We start from the raw sequence: 18,597 nt of genomic DNA, 5'->3' as shown, positions 1-18,597 counted from the left end.
TGATGATATGTAGAATAATGCCCAGGAGCAGGAAAGTTCAAGGTAAGGCAGGAACTGGGCAACTTAAATAATGCTGGAGTAAATGAAAATTGCAATAACGAAAAGATATGTAGACTGCATAGCAACAAACAATGGAAACTGTCATTACAGTATAGAATTAATACATGTAGTGCTATATTGCAGATTGAAATGTGATGACTGATACGGATGACTTAAAAAGACAAGCAGCACACATTGTCAGTCCTCAAGTGCTGCTACTCCTTTGAAAAAACAACAAGATCCACTCTCCCCTTAACAAACCCTCTTCACACAATTAGGTCCCACGCATCACCCTAAATAAGTTCTGATATGACTTCGTCATTTTACATCGATTACTGGTTAATGTGATGTGTCTAACATTGTGTGAGTCTAAACAGACTCAGGGTACCCCTTTGCAGACTGACACCGCTACAGCATGTCTTCAGAGACCATATGTTGTCAGGCAGAGGGCTTAATTAATACAAAAAGACATACAGTGTAGCCTCACTGAGATTTGCATTCTGAGACTTCTCACGAAAAAGTGTGTGATGCATTACAAACAAATGAATGCAGTTTGCTAAGGAGCATAAAAACAATACACTCCGTAGGTTTAACATCTGCGGGTTATGATACAAAACATATATATACATATATATATATATATATATATATGCACATATTATTTATGAAGTAATATGCTTTATAATACAATCACCATTTAAATGAAATTTAATTCTATACTGAACATTTTGTACTATTTATTGACCATGCCAAGAGTAATACTATGACGTTTTCAGTCACTAGAATCATTTTAACTCTCAGTCTCATGTCTGTGACATTTAAACAGAACCTTGTACATTGGATATTGTTTCAGTTCTATGACATGACCTTCAAGCTGTGAATTTTACCATATTTACAGGTTGGAGACAAAATCAGAATCAACACTAATGGGAATCTTCTGCTGTTCCCATCACAGCAGTGTTTCTGTCTTTGATATTTTTTCTAACATTTCCTGTATTTTCTATTGAGCTTCATAGTCATCTGTAATGTATCTAAATTATGTAACATGCCTTACAATCTTCTGCCCATCAACGGCTGAGATAGCGAGGACCCCAGGTCCCTGCGATGGAATATTCCTGTACTCTAGTTTAGTCATTGCTACAGAATGTTCTCATGAGATTTGTTCCCCATGTGATAGTTTCAGCCACCTGTCCAGAGTGTGGACGGTATGGACATAACAGAATCCGTTAAAGCCTAATTGTGCACAAATCCTAAGAACTTTTTGTTGCAAATCTCTGTTAGACAGTAACAGCATTAAGTATCCACCCTCTTTCTCTCTCTCTTCTTGACCAGGCAGTCCCAGTAAGCTAGTTGCCTCAATTCAGGAGTCACCCAAGGTAGTACTCACACTAACCACAAGAAATTTGGCCAAGGAACTAGTGAAATTCTCCTACTGTTTTCAGTAAGTGCGCAGGATCTTTTATATCCATCTGAGTTATCACCAGATCAGGCAGGTGGGACCTTGGTTTAATGTCTCATCCAATGGATGCAGTACTGGAGAATGAATCCACACAATTAGAACAGGAAAAGAACACACAACCTTCTCAAATTCCACCACCAAAGGAGTGGATGCAACCTGCTGAACCGACCGGTTCCATTGATTTAATTATATTATCAGTTAAGCAGATGAGATGTTTTCCACAATTCTACATCAAACTTGTTTGAGTCAACAATCCTGCCCAAGACACTGCATCACTTGATCCTTTCCTGTACTTTACCCAAACAAGTCATGCATTCTTTCAAGCTTTTGCCTTCTTAGTTGACAATCAACTATTACTTTGTCAACTCTGAATACTAAAGCTTTGGTCCACAGTTATTTCTCCCTTAAAGTTAAATTATAAATTAATTTCTTCCCTTACTAATTATGCATTTATTTAGTTTTTGTTCATGACATCCTTTCACTGTAATGTCTTTCAGTGGCTTTATTTCAAAAATAAGTACATCTCTGAACATTTTTTTCTGTTATTTTTTACTGAAAATAATCATTTAAAAATATATAAAAGAACTGACAATTCCATGTACATCTGACAGATATGCTCTTCACAACATATCTACTACACGTGCTTCCTCACCTGTTCTGCATTTACACTTTCTACTACACATGCTTCCTCACCTGTCCTGGTTTCACACTTTCTACTACACGTGCTTCCTCACCTGTCCTGGTTTTACACTTTCTACTACACGTGCTTCCTCACCTGTCCTGGTTTTACACTTTCTACTACACATGCTTCCTTACCTGTCCTGCATTTACACTTTCTACTGCACGTGCTTCCTCACCTGTCCTGGTTTTACACTTTCTACTACACGTGTTTCCTCACCTGTCCTGCATTTACACTTTCTACTACACATGTTTCCTCACCTGTCTTGGTTTTACACTTTCTACTACACATGCTTCCTCAACTGTCCTGCATTTACACTTCCTACTACACATGTTTCCTCACCTGTCCTGGTTTTACACTTTCTACTACACATGCTTCCTCACCTGTCCTGGTTTTACACTTTCTACTACACATGCTTCCTCACCTGTCCTGGTTTTACACTTTCTACTACACGTGCTTCCTCACCTGTCTTGCATTTACACTTTCTACTACACATGCTTCCTCACCTGTCCTGGTTTTACACTTTCTACTACACATGCTTCCTCACCTGTCTTGCATTTACACTTTCTACTACACATGCTTCCTTACCTGTCCTGGTTTTACACTTTCTACTACAAGTGCTTCCTCAACTGTCCTGCATTTATATTTTCTACTACACGTGCTTCCTCACCTGTCCTGGTTTTACACTTTCTACTACATGTGCTTCCTCACCTGTCCTGCATTTACACTTTCTACTACACGTGCTTCCTCACCTGTCCTGGTTTTACACTTTCTACTACACGTGCTTCCTCACCTGCCCATTTACACTTTCTACTACACGTGCTTCCTCACCTGTCCTGGTTTTACACTTTCTCCTACACATGCTTCCTCACCTGTCCTGGTTCTACACTTTCTACTACACATGCTTCCTCACCTGTCCTGGTTTTACACTTTCTACTACACGTGCTTCCTCACCTGTCTTGCATTTACACTTTCTACTACACATGCTTCCTTAACTGTCCTGGTTTTACACTTTCTGCTACACGTGCTTCCTCACCTGTCCTGGTTTTACACTTTCTACTACACATGCTTCCTCACCTGTCCTGGTTTTACACTTTCTACTACATGTGCTTCCTCACCTGTCTTGCATTTACACTTTCTACTACACATGCTTCCTTAACTGTCCTGGTTTTACACTTTCTGCTACACGTGCTTCCTCACCTGTCCTGCATTTCCACTTTCTACTACACATGCTTCCACACCTGTCCTGGTTTTACACTTTCTACTACACATGCTTCCTCACCTGTCCTGGTTTTACACTTTCTACTACACATGCTTTCTCACCTGTCCTGGTTTTACACTTTCTGCTATACGTGCTTCCTCACCTGTCCTGGTTTTACACTTTCTACTACACGTACTTCCTCACCTGTCCTGCATTTACACTTTCTACTACACGTGCTTCCTCACCTGTCCTGGTTTTACACTTTCTACTATACGTGCTTCCTCACCTGTCCTGCATTTACACTTTCTACTACACTTGCTTCCTCACCTGTCCTGGGTTTACACTTTCTACTACATGTGCTTCCTCACCTGTCCTGGTTTTACACTTTCTACTACACATGCTTCCTCACCTGTCCTGGTTTTACACTTTTTACTACACGTGCTTCCTCACCTGTCCTGCATTTACACTTTCTACTACACGTGCTTCCTCACCTGTCCTGGTTTTACACTTTCTACTACACATGCTTCCTCACCTGTCCTGGTTTTACACTTTCTACTACACATGCTTCCTCACCTGTCTTGCATTTACACTTTCTACTACACATGCTTCCTCACCTGTCCTGGTTTTACACTTTCAAATCATAATTTTACAGATTAATTAATATCATCAAAACCTAGGAAGCACTTTGTGCAGTGACTTTCTGAATGTGCTTTACAAAAGTTTGTTGTTTACCTTCATCTGAGGTAAAGACACCATATTCATGGAATTTCTCACATCCACATATAAATGCCAACAATTCTAACTAAACTGCTCTTTTTTGCATCTGTAAACACTTTTTTCATATTACAGGTCCTAAGCCATGCTTGTTGGTATCCTCTTGCAATCACAGTATTTTAAATTTATGGCCAGTTAACCATCATATTTCTTCAACATTTTAAAATTCTTTAAAGTATATTCTTATAGCATCATTTGTAGGCTACATCTTGCTCTAACAGCTTTCTCAAAGACATAGTTACCCGAGCCATATCAGTTGCCCACGTTACAAGTTACTGCCTCATCGTAGGTGACTCTAATGCTTACTTTACTTGTAGCTATTCTTGTGTCAGACCCCCCATACAATAATTTATCATCAATTATGCAATTAAAATACTTTCCAAGCCCTTGCTTACCTGTGAAATCACACTTTGGAATACTGCTGCTGTTGATGAAAATGCTGAAAAGGTATTTAAGGTTTGTATCTAGTGCTAAAAAACATAGCTTCTGTTATTTTTTAGACCAATCCCTCAATGATCCGCTTTAGACACTCTATTTAAGTCTTTACAGAACACTAGAAACGTGAATCTTATTGTTATTCACAGCAATAAGCATAGGATAGCTGTGGTTGATGCGAATTGTAACCCTTACTATATTTTATTCCTGAGAACTATCTGTACTTTTCCTGGAGAATGTGTTACAGGTGCACCACCAGGCTTTATCTGTACATGGTAATCTCCAAGGAAACTTACTAACGCTGAAAACCAATTATAGTCACGTTGGTTGCTGCCGTTATGGTTCTGTACAGCACATGAAATGTCTGTCAGTACGAGTGCATTTCTGTACACATGCAGTTTGTTGTAACCCTATTATTAACAAATGTAAAATAATAAAAATAGTAATAAAATAATTCAAGTTACCATTTTAAGCTTTCCACAAAAATAAAAGATTACAATTAACAGTACTTTTGAAAAGTAATGTTATACTTTTGTACTCTCATGCCTGCAGTCTTTGACATAATGATACCACCCAGGGAACAGAGTATGTTCACAGGTAATCCACACTGCTCGTTTCACTACTTTCTGTCTCTAATCCTTTAAAATATCTTGAGACTATATTATGTTCTGTACCTGTCCATCCATCCACATTCCCTTTTTCCCACATGTGGTCAGGGTGCCACTTCAACAGTGACAATCATCTATAGCCAAGGTTTACACAGCCAGGTGGGCTAGCCTTTCCACTGTAATGTGCTGATGCTGTACAGGTATAAATACCCTGACTGTCTGTAGAGTAGTTGTTACAAGACAACTGAATTAAAATGTAGAGAGATTTTTGCCGCGGCGCTCACTTGCCTATGTTAGACGTTATTCAAAAATAAAGCTTTTCAAAACTAAAACGAAGACTTAAGTGGTTTTATTCAACTTTTGAAATAGGAAAATGAGATTGTAGATCAAGGACTGGGTTTATTCTCTTAAATTGACTTGGAAGCTTGTCCAGCTAGATTGAGTTCATCAGCAGGAATTCAATCTTTGTATGCACATTTTTTAAGCTTGTAACCAGGCAATTTTGGGGGGCTGAAAATGACATTTTCTGTACTTGCCAACACAAACTCATGACAATGAATATATTTCCTCACTTTGCAGATGCAGTTCTTCATTTCTCATAAACAGTTCCCCCTTTTGACATCATATCAATGTCAGGGTACTTAACATTAACACAGACAACATGGTGTAGCCTCAATATGTTACACATTCAATCTGAGGATTGTTTTTCTTAAAGGACTACTTACCACATGAAACTATCAGGGATGTGTCAACATGTTAACATTCTTTTTAACATGACTGATACAAATTTAGTACAGTTTTCCTCAATTCTGCTGGAATTTGCTTTCTGGTTCCACAGGACGTCAGAATATATAACTATAATTACATAATGGATGTTCCCTTGTTTGCACACTGCTCTGAAATGGGACTTTGATTTTTATAAAATCTGCACAACATTTTTCTTATTAGTGGGTGGTGACTTCATTGTTTATTAACAACATATTACATTCACAATGGTTACCTTTCACTTTTCTGGTGCAGTTAAAGTATCCTGTGCTACTACTTTAAACCTCCAAGATCAATGAAAGTTTGCAGTTACACACGGATGTTTTATGAGAAAACAGGTTTCAGAAAAAGTAGAAACCTATGTAGTACCTCTTTGTTGTGTTTCTGCCATTTTTTATTTGTCCCTATACTTATGTCTTACCACTACACTTTCATGAAATTCATAGGTTAATATATATCTCACTAACACAATCTTTTAGGTCTCTGTATATTACTGATTACATAATCTGTCTGTAAAGCCCAGGAAGAGTGACTCACTTGTGATGATACTCAGTTTTAATCAGGTTAAAGACAGTAGTACCAAGATCTGTGCTAGAGAGCAGAAATATCCTATTTTAGTCAATGCAGTATCCAAAATATTCCCATTTTATATCCATTTAAATCTTTCTGTTCAGTCACGACAAATAATACAGTTAACTAACATGTGAGCATATTTATTTGATACTAAACAGTTTACCCAGTCAATGTCTGGGAACTTAAAATTCTCCATAAAAATTGCAAGCTCATTGACTTTTAGATCCTGGAGTTTAGTCAGGATGCCTTCATACTCGGTACAGAACATAGGCTATTACGACAGACTGCTGTATTACCAAGGATATTACTTATTCTATGAGCAATTTATGCTCCCATATTTCCTTGGCTTACATCTGCTAGAGATTCTTTACAAATATGTAGACCCAGGCTGATGTGACGGCTGGCAATGACATTGAATTGAGGGATATGCTGGAATTTAGTATATACATTTAGGATCTCTAAACTAGCATTTAGCAATGACACAGATATCAATATCTTCTGGACAGAAAAATAAATTCTAAATCACCCATTTTAATGCTGAAATTACTGCCATTAGCAAGCAACATTCACATTTAATTCATCTTGTATATTTAACTGTCTTTTATGTGTGGGGGTGGATTTGAAGAAAACCAAAAAAGATAGTACAGGGATGACAATTTTCTCTTGGATTTTATGGCAGTATTTTTTTTCTTTGAATTTCTGTACCACTGAACTGTGCCACTTCAGTGCAGAATCAAAATTCTGTTACTCACTCCAGTACATGAGTAGAAAAAGAGTATGAATGAGAATTTAAAAGATATCTGCACATAGGCAAAAAACTGTGCCTCAAGCAGGGGAATTCCATTTCAAGATCATCAGACTACCAGACAAAAGGGATTTCCCCTGCTGTGGCCCCCATGGTAGGGCATCTTTATTCTCCACAAAATGAGAAAAATGTCAGTGACTAAGACTGACTAATAACTCACCAATTTCTTGCTGCTGTAGTATTTCACTCCTCATGCTTTAACATTTTTGATTCTGTAAGAGTTTAGATATATTTTTATTTATTTTTCCTGAGTTAGAGCTCGCATATAATGATGGTTTGAGAATCAATCTTAAAATCATCTGTTAGGAGGTAGGAGAAAACAGAGAAGCTGATAATGACAGTATCCCTTTTTCAGGGAGAGGGAGGTTGAAGGTCTCTACTGCATTACCGCCACTTTGGAAGTACTGACGTGATCTGTGATGCATGATCCAAGGAACGCAAGCCCCACTTTGAGCAGGAACATTATGCGGGAGCGAGCTTTGCTGCTTGCTTGTTTACCTTACCACAACTGCAGGTGCAGCAAGAAAGGTTTCGTTTCAACGAATTAAAAGCAGCAAAAGCCTTGAGACTCTCAACTCATGCAGGACTATGCCTTCATAAAGATGTAGAAAAGTGCTATGAGGCACCTTTAAATGATGGATTAGAATATTTAGTGAGGAGAACAGAAAAACTGAAGTGGAAAGCACCATAGGAAGGCAGACCTCCCAAGTAAATTTATAATCCCCCCCCCATGTAATGCTATCTCCCCAATGGTGTAAACATTGCCTCGAGATGATTGTCTCTGTTGAAGTGACACCATGGCTTCATATGCAAAAATGGGAAAAAGGGGTTAAGGACGGCTGGCTGGCATGTCTTCAGATTTATTCTGGAATGCTCTTTGGTTATTACTGATACACTTTGATGAAGTTCATCTCTAGGTGACTCTTCAAATAATCTGAAAAAATTAATACAGTGTTTCACCCTAAAGGGACATTTGGTGAATTATAAACAGAATAACTTTCCAAAATGTCTATGTGCTTATCAGAATGTATTTCTATCTTGTAGCACCAGTTACAGAGGGTATGACAATGCTTATTTATAGGGCATCATCCTGGTGTACTGAAATAACATTTTCAGACTTATGTGAGCCCATGCCATTTGCTTCTCCTTGAGTTATAAAAATACTCAGAGAAAAAGACATCTCAAACCAGTCAGGACTGTGCATTCTGAATGTGTAATTCGTGTCATCATATAATAATCCTTAATGAAGGACCAGCTATCTAGCCATTTTAAGCATTTCACCATTTTTAATCTACAATTCATGTTGTCATATAATAATCCTTGGTAAAAAGAAACTACACTGTCCACAGTTAATCTGCATTATTAAAACATTTACATTGCTGAAGTTAGTAAGGCCCAGAAAAGTGACCTAGATAATGCAATGTTACAAAAAAAGAAAGAAAGAAAGAGTTGTCTCTTTTTAATGAAAAATGATAAAGAAGTATAACTTCCTCAACGTGACGTGTCTTGATAATGGCATAATTCCAACAGCCAGTTACCAGGACCATAATGTAATGATGACAGTCAAAATATCTGCTGAACTGGAACAGATACCACAGACACATAAATGAAGGGCCAAGGCAGGCTATAAACATACAGCCAGATCACAGCACGTTCAAGGAACATCAGTTTAGTTTTGTATGCACACACAGACATGCACACAAGCCAAGAACTGTCTAAACACATAACATTTAAAAATAAAGCAGAAGCCCTACAAAGAGTTCAAATGATTCAGTGGGGTATATGTCTCCCATTTTTTTAAGGTTAACAAGCAAAGTAATGCTGCTACTCTTTTTGTATCTGATAGCATATGAGGTTGTGATATTCTTCAGAGCATCTTTGTGTTTGCACTAGGTAACATAAGAAAATCCCAGTATCTTTATGGAACCTGACAATTAAATTACCTCTAAAAAATATGTCAAGTGACTAAAGGAAAGCGATACAAATACAAAGCAAACCAACAAAAAACATCTAAAGGAACCACGCAAAATACTTCATCATAAAACAAGCACTCAGGCTTTCGGAAAACGCTTCTTTCAAAACGTATACCATTAGGTTAAAAAAGATAAATAGTCTGTCAGTAATGACACTGCCTACAAGCATACCAGACATGGTTTAGGAATGAGGGCTTTTCTCCAACAGTCACAAGATGTAGTTGTATCCAACTCTCTGATGATGAGTGCTGGCACAAAGGCATCTTCAGGGGCATCAACGGCCAGCAGGTAAGAGAATAAGTAATAATCATGAATGGTGGATGCAGATAAATTATATGACCAAATATTAAAATACTACCATTCTTGTGTAGCTCATCAACCAACACACGAGGAAAATGTTCATTAACCTGCCATTACTTATACAGCACAAGATCCATAGCTGAAGGAAGCTACCATAATATACCAGTGCCCAATAGGGTAATCTAGGGCTACAGGAAAACATTTACCAAGACAGCTTCATGGCTTCAAACATCTCACATGACTAGCGACTGACGTTTGGTTTATTTATGTTAAATGCTTTGGCTGACTGGGATGGCTCATTTGCAAACAGAGGCCCAGGGAAAAATTCTAAAGGTTAAAAAAGACATTTATCTGTGCGCACACATGCACATACACACAGACACACACACACACACACACACACATATATATATATATATATATATATATACATACATACACATACACACATACATGTATACATGTATGTGGATATATATTTACACATATATATTTATACAGAAATATAGGCACACACAAGACATCCAACTACATTTGTCTTTTCAAAATCTGCTAATTCTATACAATATGTGCATATAAATATTGACAAATATTCTTTATTTTTCTGTTGTACCATTGGTCTGTGTTGCACCACATTTTAGTCAAAAGTTAAAAAAACTGATTTATCAGCTAAAATTAGATTGTCATAATAGCTGATCATCAATTAGGAACCAGATCTTTCCACAAATGAACATGATTTGTAGGAAATTTAGTTGAAGAATAAACATTTATTTTATTTATCTACAGCAAAAAGTTAATATTCACGGAAACAATAGTGGTGAAAAGGCAAGATCACAGCAACATTTGGGACTGAACTCTGTGGCCTAGTATTTTCTTTCTAGTTACTATGCTGATACCTTGGGCTTGAGAATATCAGTGATGCACGACTCCAAAAATGCAAGCCCATTACTTGCACAGGTTATAAGGAATGATGCAAGACTTTGGCATTGTCACTCCACCAAATTGCCACAGCAGCTGTGACACAGTAGGGTAAAACAATGACATCACCACATGCAGAGTTAAGTCAGTCCCAGTTTAGGATTCACAGTCAGAAGGCCCCTCATAAATGCACCACAAGGCGAATGCTAAAAATCCACCAGAAGCAAGACAAAGAGACCAGAAAATCTGGAGCTGGAAGTACCATCCTTGGGCAGATTTTCACAAAAACTCTTTTTAAGATTTACTGAAACAAAGAAGTAACAAAAGCAGTTTAGGTAAGAACTAGGCTTTTTTTCACAAAATTGTTCTTTTTTTATTAACAGTGCTTTTGCAGACACATGTGGCATGTGCAAAGTAAAACACCATTTTCTCTTAGAGATGAAGGAAGATTTCAAATGATAAAAGTTATCACATTGTTTCTTGTTTCCATACTTAAAAAATATATGTGCAAAAAGAAAAAAAGAAAACTGACAACTTGCAGAAACTATACTGTAATACAAAACTGACTGCACAGAAGCTACACACTGCAGCTGCTCTTGAGAAAGAACAAGTCAGAATGGCAGATAAAGGAAGCTGAAATACAATATTCGCTCTTATCAAAGCCTGTTATCATCACTGCAAAACAAGCCACATAATGAATGGAATATCTTTCAAAATATCATTTTAATTTTCCTGGTAGACAATGATGCTACTTGCCTACAGATTTTCCACACAGAAATTATCTTTTGCCATAACAACTACATAGTTTTACTACATTGTTTCCACAGACATTAAAACTATTGTATTTGTATCAGCGACTAAACAGTCTGTGAAGTTCAGCATTTTCTAACTACATACCAAATTTTTATTTGTTCCACAGAGCTGCCATTTTAGCAGCAGTTGTCAGTTGCAGAAAATTAAAATACACAGGTAAAACAAGGGTGATACAAAGTCAACTATTATTCACCCGGTAAAGACCTACAAGAAAATGATGCATAACAACGAGTTTACAGAAATTAGACTCTCAGTCAAGTGAAATCAGACACAAATGGGTAACTAATGAGGGCCAAGAGTCCTATTTCACCTCTCTAAAAAAAGTTAATGAATGTAAAATAAAGAGAACTACATTTTAATTGCAATGTTTTCAAATTCTTCTAAAGGTCAGCATCATTTGTATAAAAAATGTACTGTCCCCAACAATATACAAGTTTATCAGAAGCATAATTTCTTCAAAAGAGTGAGTGGTTCAAAACAGTATATCTAGCATACAACAGCTACTAAATGTCAGTATATTTATCTAAAACATTTGCGAACCAAGTGCAACCATACTATTTGCAAAAGTACTCACTTTAATCAAAAAGGTAACTTTGAAAAAGATCCAATTACAACATTTTATTCCAGCAACTTTCATAAATAAGAAAGTAGAAAATATCTATTCAAAATGTCAATGGATTTATAGAGCTCTTACACTCAGTAGCATGCACACAGACATACCAGACTGTATGTGCATTTGTATTTATCCATATTTGTGCATACACGTTACTAATATATATATATATATATATATATATATATATATATATATATATATATATATATAAGTGATGGTCTTTATTGGAGCAAACACCATGACATTACTAAGGGTTATTAGGAATGGCTTGGAAACATCAGGAAGCAGGACAAAATATTACAGTTCGCAACCATCCTACTAAAAAAAACTGCACCACTGTGAGCCCCAATTACTTACTGCATAAGCTCGGTGACATAAAGGAATTCATCCTCCCCATTTCCATATTTTTATGTACAGATACAAGACTGCAGAATGCAAAACACATTTAACTTAGTGCAAGTGAAAAATATCAATACACTAGTCAAGTATATTCTACAAGTCTACTTCCCCCCTGTCATCACAGGTCATATCAACTCCCATATATATTTCTCAGTTCCTAGAAACATCTTATGAATCCTATAACAAACAGAAGTTCTTGCTAAAACTATAATATGAAATTCCATCAAGTATTGCAATGGAGAGCTAACAGTTTGGTTTAAGGTCTTTCAATGTCTCAGACAGCACACTAGTAAAATCATCAAGCCAGACTACCGCTTTAAATGTCACCTTAAGTCATTTTCATGGGGAGAGGATGTAAGGAATAAAACACTCTTGATACATTCAGTGCTTTCCAAACACTCCTCTGACAAAGCAGTGGGTGACCTTCCGATTGGGGTGTGCACTGGATGAAACAGCTGTAGGATCATGTCATCACTTGTGGCAGTTCATCAGAAATAAGGAAGAAATAAGAAAGACAATGTATACACCCAGCTTTCTTGCCTCTTTCTTAGCTGCTTCTAGCAATCCACTCAGAAGGTGGGGTTAACACACTCAGCCTAACATGATGAATCTTCTTAGCTATGAAAAGATGAGGATGCCTCATTCTTATAGCGACATAACATAGTGACAACTCCCCCATGTAACATATATATTTCTATAGTGACAAATCCCCCCATGCCAAAAGATCACCAACACATTTCAGGAAACTGTGAAACCAAATTATGCATGCAAATGGCAACCCTAACTCCATTCCATATGCATAAAATAAGATCCTGCAATGCAAACTTCTTTGAAAAGTACCTGTTAAACTACAAGCGAAAACAGTTAACCCATAAAAATGTAGTGGTTTTGATGTTTCCCTAATATGCACAGGTTGTGTGATTTTTATCCCCAAAACAGAACAGGTAGCACAAACACAAACTTGTCAAATGAAGTTAGAAAAAATAACACATAGACACACCAGGATGCAAATAGTACCCACTGTGTTCTAGTGAAACACATATACACTAGAAATAGTAAAGACAACTCCCAACTTTCCCCTGCACTGCATGATGATACACTAAGATGCTTTGTGGCTGTACCAATCTTAAAAGCCAAATCACAATCAAAGCTTGGGGAAAAAATCTACAAAGGACATCTCAGAAAACAAGGCACCAAATGCATGATGCCTACAAATACACAGACATTTCAATATATAAGGTGCATCATGTTGCCCATTAAAAGGGTCACAATTTCTTCTCACAGAAGTCTAAATTATCTATGCACCCCTCATTTAAGTCATTAAACGCACACGTATGAAAAACAGGCACAATAAACAGCAGTTGCCATAATCCTTATAATAGTAGTGGCCTGTGCAAGTCTAGATGACAGAAAAATGCAGTCGTGTGCACATTCTGGAGCAGAGAGTGCACACCCCTTTCTTACGTCTGACACAATGACAGCAAAGACGAGAGGTATACAGGCCACTTACCTTTCATCGCTGAAATCACAAAATACATCCTTGTACTCCAAGCCTCCAGAACCAGCAGCGTAAGAGCGCAGCCCCTCTCTGCCGTCTCAGCAGCAGCAGCCGGCGAGCCAAGCTCCAGCGCTTGCCTCAGTCCCCGGCCATATGAAACTCCATGTGACCCAGTGACATCACAGAAAGCTAGCTGTTTACCCTACGCCCACTGCCATAGACTGGCACTTGGCGGAACCACTAAACGAACAGCACTGAGCCTCGCTCTTGGGTTTGGCAGGCTTGGCAACTGTTGGAGGCATTGCAGAAGCTCGTGCGTTTGTGCAGGTATGCTGTGTTGCACGTTGAGGTTACTGCGCTTATCGCTCCATCGGTAGGCAGGCTGCACGGATACGATGTATGTAGCCATCGTGCAAATAGCAGCCTGGCTCTGTGTTTGTATTGCATTAGCACCATGAGGTTGTCAGCTGTTTTTCTGTTTAATGTACGCCTCTGTTTCAAATTGCGCTGATAATTAAATCATTGTCATATTACAATTATTTATTCTTAACCAATATTTCCATATTATGTCTAATTGGTACAATTATTTAAACTGTAGTTTTATTTTTAAAAAACTGTAAATTATTGTTCTTAAAATGTTTTGTAATACTTTGGACCTTTTTTCCCCAGGCCTTCTCCGAAATGGGCGTTTGAACTTCCTGGTAATCAAATGTCAATACACCTTATTATGTGTGGATCGTCCATATACTGAGCCTTAAATTGTATATATTCCACACTGAAACGGTTTTCTGCATATCCATTCACTGATGAGATAATAAACATATATGCATGGATGGCAAATAGTACAGAATCATAATAAGTAAATGAAAAGCTTTTTGTAAGTGACTACAGCGGTTATGCTGTGATCTTCTTGGTAAAAATTGCTTGCACACTTCCAGGTTTTGCCCATTTGTTCCATACACAGTACAGGGTGTAGTTTACATCTTGGAGATGACAGCCTGAGAGTCATGCTTGTGAAACTGAGGTTCTTCTAGCCCAAGTAAAACACTGATTGACTGAACAAGAGTTTTAGGTATGTCATATTTATTACTGAATGTTGGTACGTTCACATAGTCTAGTGAATTAAAATGTGTGTTTCTTGATTTATTCTCCTGCAGAAATAATTGCTTTGATATTATTTTTGGGCAATTCGCAGGTGCAAACGCCTGTTTACATGCCGTAAGGAAGGGCTGTAGTTCTATAACAGGTAGTTTAGAAAAAATACATCCCGTTTTCGCAGATGATATAGTCTGAGAGAATCTCAACCAAGTGTCCTTGATGATATGGGAAGGACCCTGAGATTCCCGTGTATTGTGTATATATCCCAGTCCATCGCACAACGGTTTGAATTACAGTACAATATATGTCATCTATATAGTGCAGCACGGCTAACAGCAATCCCAATGTATGCCTTCTATGCAATTTTAATGTTTAACGTGTATTAAAAAATAAACTAAATGCGCCGTTGCTAGGTGTGTAGTCTCAGGTAATGATTCTAATACGATATCAGCAGGTGAACTAAACTCTATTTTAACAGCTGCATCTCGCAAAAAAAATCTGATACTTTACGGAAAATACTGTAAATACATATTTATTTAATTTAAAAATGCATCATTCAGTATCAGAAATGCTACTATCCGCTTTTTTTAAATTTGCAAACCAGTTAACAGTTTCGGAGTTTGTTCCCTGGAGATTGTTTGGTCACACAACCAACTGCATCAGCAAATACTTAAAGGCAACTACTGACAAATGGCTTTCGGGAGAAGCAAGCAAGTAACAAAATCCCCACAAGCTCCTAAAGAGCTAATGGCCTATGTCTCATCAGTATACCTCTCAACTGGCCAAATTTTCGCAAAATGTCCAGATTTTTTTTTGCCTCTTATTTTTCTGTTTTGTAGGTCTGCTCCTTTTTCTGGCAAATCATTGAGTACTGAATTAACTAAATATTGTCAGACACTGAGTTTCAGACTTCACATTTGAGTTACAGACTTCATATCCCGCAGAAAAATGTAGGGTAACACAATTTTTATTCTAGTAACTTATGAGAGCAATATTTAAAATTTGCCCTTGCTTTTAGACCTTTGAACCCCTATTATTTTTGGATTTGTCCAGATTTTTTTGCACTAAGAGGTATGTTTATCAGGTCTTTCCATTCTGGAGAGTGTCCACATCATATTTGTGGTTACCCTCACCCACAAGGATTGTGAGTTAATGCCACCTTTTTTTTCTTGTAGTTTGCAGTACTTCTGTTATGTTTTGTTGTAAAATATGTTTGCCCTTAGGCATGGATGAACATGGGCCCAGTCGATCAGCCCACTTGCTCATTTAAAATAATAAATAAATTCCCATTAGCTGCAATATAAATCATGCCGTATGATTTCTGGGTATTAACTATATAGCTAACATTAGCAGTTTTAAGGAGTCTTGAAAGTGAAACTTGAGACAAAATATAATCAGTTAACAATTAACAGCCATATATTTTTTTCTTAAATTCTGTGGCATTTACACTATAAAGCATGAAATAGCAAAATAAAGAAAAAAGGAAATGGAACTGCTTACTTGTTAAACAGGAAATACCTTCCATTCTACAACTCCATTTCTGGCATTCTAGCACTGTAGTACTAATATTGCAGAGACAGTATGGGAAGTTCCCTGATGTAAGCACTACAATATTACATCATCAATTGGGGAAATCAGTTGAGTCTATTAAAGAGCATTGTGTGATCAATGGCTACATCACAAATGTACTGATGTACTACATAGTCCATCACTGTAATCATGTTAGGAACAGTTCACAGTTTTAAAGGTCATTTAGCTTCTGGACAAGCATTCTGCTGTAAAGAAATTTCAGTCTGTAGGCTATCCTGGTGCTACATAGCAATCCACTTTGGGAATTAACCCTACTGGGAGTGCATAAGACAGACAAGACTGACAATGCTGTGTCCTTAGTAACTAGAAGAGATTCAGTATATGGTACTTGACTGGTCTTTTATGCTGGTGTAGAGGTGGGGACACATTAAAGAGATAAGGATTTAACTGATATTGTGAGGTTGTATGCAGGACTACACATTAGCACATGGATATCACTGCACATCCAGACTGGAATAGTTAAGTAAAAAAAAAATACTGGAACCAAGGCCAAAGGACAGATCTGCACCTTCTCCCAATGGCTATTTTGGTAAGTTAACAAAATGAAAGATTTTGGGTTTGTATCCCTCCCAATCCCAGCATCTAGGAAAAATGAGACATGAATATTGCATGACTACCACAGTCAAGTAAAAGTTGGGGGGAAAGGCTATTATGCTGTGCTACACACTGGACATGATTAGTAAGGAATAAAAAACATAAAAAGAAATGAATGATTGTCTCACCATTTCTTTTCCAATTTGGAAGGCGGACTCTCCAAATGTCTATCCCTCTTTCTCTATCTGCAACTTCATTAATTTGTGTATCTGTATTGCTTTCATCCTTTCCTTCTCACACCTATTTACTTTTTTTAACCTTCTCACATTTGTTGTTATTTCTTCCACTGCCTTAAGGGCTTCAGATGATAGACACAATTATAACTCTTCTAATCTACACACAATGCAATCTGAGTTTGTTTTGTTATGCCAGATTAGCATTTTATTTGTCATTTTACTGCTTGTTGGCAACACTGAAGTCATAGCACTTAACTGAAATGCATCATTTCATTGTCATTTAGCTAGTAACAGGCATTTTATTTTTGTATGCTGTCAGAAGATTTGCATTTCTAACCTTAACTTGGACAAGCTCTGTCACATTACCATGATTTATTTATTTAATGACATTTGATTACCAGGAAAGTCAGACTGGGTAGGAGCCTGTTTTCAGCAGATGCATGGGGAGAAAAGCTCTAAGGTTTTACAAAGCATTTTAAATAAAATAATTTTACTGTTTTTAAAAATAATACAAAAAACAAATACAGTTTTAATAATTATACCAAATTAGACATAATATGGAAATATTGGTTAAGAAAAGATACAAGTTATATCCAAACCAAAGGTTAAAAAAGGCCACACAGATGAACTATTTAGTAAAAACTGCACAAAAAACCTATCCAAGCTAGAGTTTTCACTGTGTGATACCATAAACCTCCTGTAATTTAGACCCATAGGATATATGCAAATGACCCCTTAAGGGCATCAAGTGCTTCAGCTACATGGTGTCTGAATGTCCATGGGGGGATTCAGTAAAGCCCACGTGGTCATTTTTGACCGTATGCATGTCGCAACGCTATGTGCACATGGCAGTGAATATTTTTAGATTTAATACTCACACCCAAACATGACAATTTCCATGGCATGCATACAGTGTAAATAGCTGAATTGTGTGCTAAAAAGCAAACCAACATGGTGGAGCAATTTAACAAGCTGTGAAGCAACTGTGTAGACTTTGTGCTCGTGTGGCCTGTGTATTCAAAAACTTCTTGAATACAGCCATGGAAAGGAGTCTACACAAAAACAAGAGAAAGTAAAAGTGATTAGATTTGAAAAGAACTGAAATTAATGTGTAACAGCAGATAAATTATGACATTATTAGACACAGTGGATGTTACAAAAGTATAGCAACAGTAGCAACAATTGTTTTAAGTACCATGACATAAAATCAGCTTTGTTCCCCACCCCCAAATGAAGAATATATTTGTAACTAATGTAGACAGCTAAAAGTGTAAACCCCATGAA

The 18,597-nt window shown here is 37.2% G+C and overlaps 1 protein-coding gene across 1 annotated transcript in view; it reads right to left on the bottom strand.

The window, feature by feature from the left end:
- The window catches only part of LOC122806629 (nuclear receptor ROR-alpha A), a 1,380,884-nt gene extending 1,366,865 nt beyond the window's left edge, over positions 1-14,019 (bottom strand). The window contains exon 1 of the mRNA XM_044077211.1: positions 13,868-14,019. Within this exon, the coding sequence (XP_043933146.1) occupies positions 13,868-13,895 (28 nt within the window). The 5' untranslated portion in view covers positions 13,896-14,019. The remainder of the gene's footprint in view (positions 1-13,867) is intronic.
- Between the last annotated feature and the right edge of the window lie 4,578 nt (positions 14,020-18,597).

The sequence above is a fragment of the Protopterus annectens genome, chromosome 7.part0 (assembly GCF_019279795.1).
Source record: "Protopterus annectens isolate FY-2018-M chromosome 7.part0, PAN1.0, whole genome shotgun sequence".
Lineage (NCBI taxonomy): Eukaryota > Metazoa > Chordata > Ceratodontiformes > Protopteridae > Protopterus > Protopterus annectens.
Note: the sequence above shows the minus strand (reverse complement) of the source record. Positions and strands in the feature narration are given on the sequence as shown.